Source organism: Alexandromys fortis, unplaced genomic scaffold, assembly GCF_014885135.2.
Source record: "Alexandromys fortis isolate MF-2015 unplaced genomic scaffold, M_Fortis_MF-2015_v1.1 scaffold_80, whole genome shotgun sequence".
NCBI lineage: Eukaryota > Metazoa > Chordata > Mammalia > Rodentia > Cricetidae > Alexandromys > Alexandromys fortis.
The window spans coordinates 7,015,510-7,022,193 of NW_026068174.1; the positions used below are offsets into that span (position 1 = coordinate 7,015,510).

Genomic DNA, 6,684 nt, shown 5'->3' on the forward strand with positions numbered 1-6,684 from the left:
TGGTGGTGGAGGTGGTGGTGGTGGTGGAGGAGGTGGTGGTGGTAGAGGTGGTGGAGGTGGTAGTCGTGGTAGAAAAGCAACTGAGGGATGTAAATGGCGAATTCGTTTGTGGCCATCAGGGATGCACTTGGCTTTCATTGACAGGGTCAGGTCCCTGGTCTCCCAGAGTTGGGAGGTTTCCAAACCATAGTTGAGGCCATGGCATAGCACTTGGCAGTTCTAGAATTCTTCTCATTCAAGAGCTAGCTGCTCATGGAGCAGATGGAGAAGCTCTTTACCCCAGAGAGCAGCTGACTCCACTTTATTCCATGACTCAGCTCTGCCCAACAACAGAGCCGTTCAGAGAACAGGTCCTCAGGTAATGTCACCGTCACCGCACGACGTCTTAGTTCACATCATAAAAGGAAGTCAAGGCAAGAGCCCAGAAGCAGGAACAATGGAGGAGCACTGCTTACTGGCTCACTCCCGAGTTTGCTCAGCTTGCTTCCTTATACACCCTGGGACCACCTACCCAGGGATGGCGCTGCCCACAGTGGGCTGCACTCATCCACATCAACCACTAGTCGCGAAAATGTCACACCGACTTGCCCTCAGGCTAAACTTCTGGAGGCATTTTCTCAATCGAGGTTACTTCTTCTCCGAAGACTCTAACTTGTATCAAGTCATCACATGCCAGAATGCACTTGGGCATAATAAGAAGGTGCTATGTCACTGGGTGATATAATCCGTGGGACCACTGTCGTACATGTGGCCAGTCAATGACCAAACCCAGAATGGCTATGTGCTGTGAGTGACTTAATTACCCCAGCAGCACTTGGCTGCATGTAGACCCTTTGTCATAAGAGAGGATTCGAGGCATAGGCAAGTTAAGTCGTTAGGCTGAGGGCTTCTAGCTTCTTATGTAAATGGGAATGGAATTCAGGGCTGTGGCCTGCTGTGGGAAATGGTAAACTTCAGAAGCCTGTGTGCTGCATTTAGGTCCCAGCTCACGCCTGGGAGCTTAGCTCAGGGGTAGAGTTCTTGCTTAGCACTCAAGGCTATGGTTTGTATCCCCAGCCCTGCAAATGCATCAGTCAGTCCGTCCGTCCGTCTGTCCATCCATCCATTCAACCACCCATCCACCCACCCAGGTCCTTCATTCACGGACACTGAGACCTTCGTCTCTTCATCTGTCTTTCCTCTTCCAGGATGCTTGGGAAGCTCCATTTAGGTCCTGAGACAGAAGCAGCTGGAGTAACGTGCCTCCCATAAAACACTCCTGTAGACTCTTGCTGCTTCTCCCTGATGCACCCCAGGAGAGATGAGCCATCACACTTGGGACCCCATGTTCCTAGCTCAGGACAGCTTCATGCTGGCTTGTGTCTCCCTACAGGTATACTTCCTCGGTCAAGTACGACTCTGAGAGACACTTCATTGACGATGTGCAGATGCCCCTGGGCCTGGTGGTGGCTTCCTGCAGCCAGACAGTCACCTGTATCCCCAATTGCACTTGGCGAAACTATAAGGCCGAAGTGCGCTTCGAGCCCCGCCACAAGGCCACGCGCTTCCTCAGCACCACCATCGTCTACCCCAAGTACCCCAAGACCGTCTACACCACCACTCTGGATTACAACTGCCACAAGAAGCTGAGGAGGTTTCTGTCCAGCGTGGAGCTCGAGGCCACAGAGTTCCTGGGTAGTGACAGTCTCTCGGATGAATGCTGACTCAAGCTAGCTACTCGGGGTTGGGCCTGCTCTTCACACACTGCCCTGGCCCCCAGACCATCCTGGACAAGCTGGGTGACGCTTTGCTCTTGCACGTCACCCCAGCCCCAGGGGAGTCTAACCTGGAGATACCTCTAAGCCTAGCCAGGGGAAGGAGAAAAAAAAATCACTGCATCTTAAAATAATAGAGAAACTTGGCTTCGTTTAAAATTTTTCGGATAGTTTCTTTTAAAGGAGCAGGTATATGTATGTTCTGGTTGGTTGATGCAGTTTCCCCAAAGTCTCTGTTTGGGGGAAATCAAAGATAGGCAGAACAAAAGGACGACGCCATCAGGACGGGCTGAGGTGAGCTTGTCCTCCATTTTCTGATGAAGAAAGTGGGACCGTCTCTGGAGTAGAAAGAGTGAATTCTAAGAAATTTCAGCCACGCATATCTTGAAAGGGAGCTGCCTCTGGGGGCTGTGATGCACAGATGTGCCCAATCTGGGGAGACTCCCGTGCTGGACCAGTTTTTTGTTTCCACTTCCTTTTTTTTCCCCTGCTAATCCAAATTCTTAGTATTATCAAAATCTTTTTCATGATATTAGAGGAGAAAAACAAAAACCACAAAAGGAGATGCCTGTGAAACATAAGCTCTCTGCCCGTTCCGCCGTCGTTGGATTGGGTAAACAGCTAGCCCGGTCTGGGGCACTACCCGTCTGGTTCTCAAAGGTTGGTTCCAGGCGCGGGCTCTGGAGCAGCCCTAGCATGCTTGGCATCTGGTTAACATCTCCCTAGACTTGTGTAATTCTGCTCATAGGTATTTTGGGGTTTTGAAATACTTTCCTTTTTTTTTTTTTTTTCACAAGGCAAAAATGCAGCAGAGGGCTCTTTTTGAGAGAAACGGCCTTTTGAAAGAATGCTTTGGAAAAAAACGCATGTTGGAAGTGCATGAAAAGGGACCCCGCTGTGGGCCGCCATGCCTAAGAGCAGCTGCAGTAGGAGGAGACAGACTCAGATGTGACTGGGGGGAATTGGGTTTAACCCAAAAAAGCAAGCAATATTGCTTACCATCCAGAGGAAGCTAAGATGAATTCAGGAATGGGAAAGTGACACTGTGGCCATGGGGGACATTTCTTCTGTACCACTGCACCCCAGAAGTGACGAATCAAAGGTGTTTCCCGGCCAACTTAGAGAGTCCAGCTGAGCCAGCCGCAGTAGCAGGGACAATGCTGACCCAGTGGGTGCTGTGCACCAGGCTGCCCCTGCTCCCCTGCCCCTTAGAACCCCCTGCCAGGCCCCACAGTGCTGCAGGAAAGAAAGTGGCAAACTGGGTTTGATTCCAGCACTGGAAAGAACGAGCTGTACATATTTCCTCTGAATACATCCAAATCATGTCAAGTGGGTTACAGCGGCTCTGTCTTCTGTGATGTCTCTGGGTCTCTGAGCATGGTTTCCATCTGTCCAGAAAGCAGAATTGAGAACAAGCTGGCTCCCCTGGGGCTACAGCAGAGACTTGTTAGTATGGTAAAGAGGTGCAAAGATAATCACTCTCGTTTGAAGACTGTGGAGCTGTCTAGAGCCACAGCCGCCTAGTCCGTGCCCCCTGCAGACGGCAGTGCCGGGTCTGTTGTGCTTTTAACTCATCTCTCTGGGCAGAGAGGTTGCTGGCTTCAGGGTCTCAGCTGACTAGGGTGCAGCTCAGTTGGAAACACTGGGGCACACAAGCTCCTCAGTTGAAGTCAGAGTAACAAATGCTGCTTGGCTTTGGGAAAGCAGTTATTGGCAAAAGTGGGTTTTCTATCTCACTTTATAATGTCACTGAAGTGGGAAATACAATTTTTTTTTTTTGCAAATACCATTTTTTCCCAGCACTCGGGAGGCAGAGGCAGGCAGATCTCTGTGAGTTCGAGGCCAGCCTGGTCTATAAGAGCTAGTTCCAGGACAAGGCTCCAAAGCTACCGAGAAATCCTATCTCGGGACAAAAAAAAAAAGCAAATACAATTTTTTTTTGGGGGGGGGGAGTGGTTTTCCAAGACAGGGTTTCTCCTGGCTGTCCTGGAACTCACTCTGTAGACCAGGATGGCCTCAAACTCACAGAGATTCACTTGCCTCTGCCTCTTGAGTGCTGGGATTAAAGGTGTGCACCACCCCCAAGCATAAATAAAATCTTTTTTTGTTTGGTTGGATTTTTGTTTTGTTTTGTTTTGTTTTTTTCTGAGACAGGGATTCTCAGTAGCTGTGGAGCCAGCCCTGGAGTGTGCTCTGTGACCAGACTGACCTTGAACTCTGCCTCTGTCTGAGTGCGAGTACTGGAATTAAAGGTGTGCGCCACCACCGCGGGGTGCAATGCAATTTTTAAATTAGGAAAATCACCAACGCTTTGCTCTGCCCCTTTGGAGACACGTGTTTTGGGTTCAGAATGATATCTTAAGAATTTTCTCCTTCTCTGTCTCTCTCTCTCTCTCTCTGGTCTTAGTTAAGTTGGATCATGTTAAGTTCAGGCAGAACATTCTAGGTGTGGATGGAACCAGAACTGTATCAGTAAGTAGAAGCGAGCGACTGTGGATATCTACTGGGGATGGAAAGGTGGTTTTTGCGCCGTGAGGGTCTTCTTCAGAAGCCAGCTCTCATTCTCCAAACCTGCCTCGAACGCTGTAGGCCCGGAAGCTGCAGGCATCCCGGAGCAGCCTGATGGAGGTGTCGCCAGCCGAGAGCAGATTCCCCATAGTTGGCAAAGTGGAAGAGTTTAAAACTCACTCACTTGACATTCCTAAGTGTGCGTGAGAGACCGGGTGTGTTCATTATGAAGATTTTTGCTCTGATTCTTAAGTTATGGCTGTTGCAGATGCTGTGTATTTCTGGAGAAAGGTAGTCTTCCTTTCAACCGTCTAAAAGCAGACTTCATTTGAACAAGTATCTTCATTTCACGTGTTCCCTGTTTTTAAACTTAGAAAATATTTGACACAGCAAAAGACAAAAAAAAGTTTTAAAATTACCTTTGACTTCTGTTCCACTCCATTTTTGCTTTGTGACTTCTCCATTTAACAATAAATTATCTACAACATAGAACCCAGGGATGCTTGCTTGCTTTATTTATTTTTCATTCATTTAGTTTTTTTTTTTTTAGTTTTTTTTTTTGTGTGTGTGTGTGGTTTTGGTGTTTTAGGTAGTTTTAATAAGCAGGCTCATTGTGCAGCCCTGGCTGGCCTGGAACTCACCCTGTAGACTGGGCTGGCCTCAGACTCACGAAGACAAGCCAGTCTCTGTCTCCCAGGCTGGAATTACAGGCTGTGCCACCATGCCTGGGCTGCTTTTATTTTTATTAGGTAAAATTATGATGTTGGAATCAGCACACTGAGGAAAGACCCTCATCTTGAGACCCTCCCACCCCCCGCCCCGCCCAGGAGCCCTGTTCATCAACCCCACAGCTCTCCGGCCCCTGTTTGTCTCTTGAAAAGAAAACTGACACATTTTTGAGACAGGTTCCCATGTAGCCCAGGCTAGCCTCAGATGTGCAGCCAAGGATGACCTTGTTGGGATTACGGGCACGCTCAAGCACACCCAGATAGATGTGATTTTATTTGACTGCTAACATGCAGATGGGAGCAGCCTTTCTTGTGGGGGAGGGATATTGATTGCTGGGCACACTTTTAGTAAGGGAATTGGATTCCAGAGTCAATGTGTACTCTCCCCTGACATTGATCCTCCTGGAAATGTAGCCGTGACCTGGGATGTCTGTTCACCTCTCTCCACAGCACCTCCCACTGCGTGCCTGGTGGAATCCATCTTGCTTTCCTTGCGGTCCGAGGCTCTGGGCTGGAAACCCCTGCAGGCGCTGGACAACACACAGAGTAGAATCTATGAAGAGCCCTCTGGAGGCTTTCTGTCCAGGAATGTCGGATGGAGGGAGTGTCAGGGGCACAGTGTGGCTATCTTGAGTTGAGCTGTCGCCCTCACTGCCAGGATCTCTAAATGAGGTGGTGGAGGCAATGACACTTTCAAGTCTAAAAAGAAAGATTCACACCATCTGATGAGGTAAAGCCCTGCGGAGAAGGAGAGTAATGACTTGCTCTGGCCTGTCTCCAGCTGACCCTATAGCAAAAGATGACTGATGAGCAAGAGGGAAACATCCAGATTGATGTAACAAGTGCTTTCTGAGATGCAGGGCTCGTAGGACCCAGTCGTGACAAGTTCAATAGAGACCTGAGTCTCAGTAGTTTACCCTAAGGTAATACCTGGTTCCAGAAAAGACCACTGGGTCCACCCAGGCACCACCCAGAAACAGACCATCCAAAGGAAATTCCTAACGTTCCAACAATTATAGATAGGATCACCTGCCAGCACACACCCCGACAGCTTTTCACCAGGGCACCCCTAGACAAATATCAGTGAATCAGGGGTCCTGAACCTTAGCGATCCCTCACCCCTCTACTATAAAACCCCAACCCTAACTGAGCTCAGGGCTCTCCGACCACTCCAATAAGTTGGACACACGGAGAGTCCGAGTTTGCAGACTTGTGTAAGAACAAAGGCTCCTTGCTTTTACATACAGGACTCAGTCTCCTAGTTGGTTTTGGGGGGGACTCCTTGATCTGGGCATAACAGGGCTAGCAGAAGTAAAAACCTGACGGACGGCTGCCCCTGTTGCCCTGCACCTGTAACCCCAGCTCACAGCTGATGGAAGCAGGAAGATTGAGACTTTGAGGCTAGCCTGACTTCCATAATGAAGACCCAGCCATCAACCCTGAGTGATGCATACATGCGCGCTCACACATACACACACCAGATGTACTGGGAGTGGGAGGTGCTTGGCATTCTACATGGCATTCCTTCCTAGTTTAGGGCAGGATGCATGTCCCAATAAGGGCTTAAGGAAGTGTTTCTCAACCTGTGGCTCTATATCTCTGTGGAGGTTGAAAGACCCTTGCACAAGGGTTGCCTAAAACCATCAGGAAACACGGGTATATACATAACTTTTCATAACAGTAGCAAAATTACA

General features: G+C 49.1%; 1 protein-coding gene across 1 annotated transcript in view; it reads left to right on the top strand.

Annotated features, from left to right (window-relative positions):
- Positions 1–4,754, top strand: part of Rflnb (refilin B) — a 9,647-nt gene extending 4,893 nt beyond the window's left edge. Inside the window, exons 2-3 of the mRNA XM_050128607.1 lie at positions 1,188–1,233; positions 1,335–4,754. Coding sequence (XP_049984564.1) covers positions 1,188–1,233; positions 1,335–1,703 — 415 coding nt within the window. The 3' untranslated portion in view covers positions 1,704–4,754. The remainder of the gene's footprint in view (positions 1–1,187; positions 1,234–1,334) is intronic.
- The last annotated feature ends 1,930 nt before the right edge of the window (positions 4,755–6,684 follow it).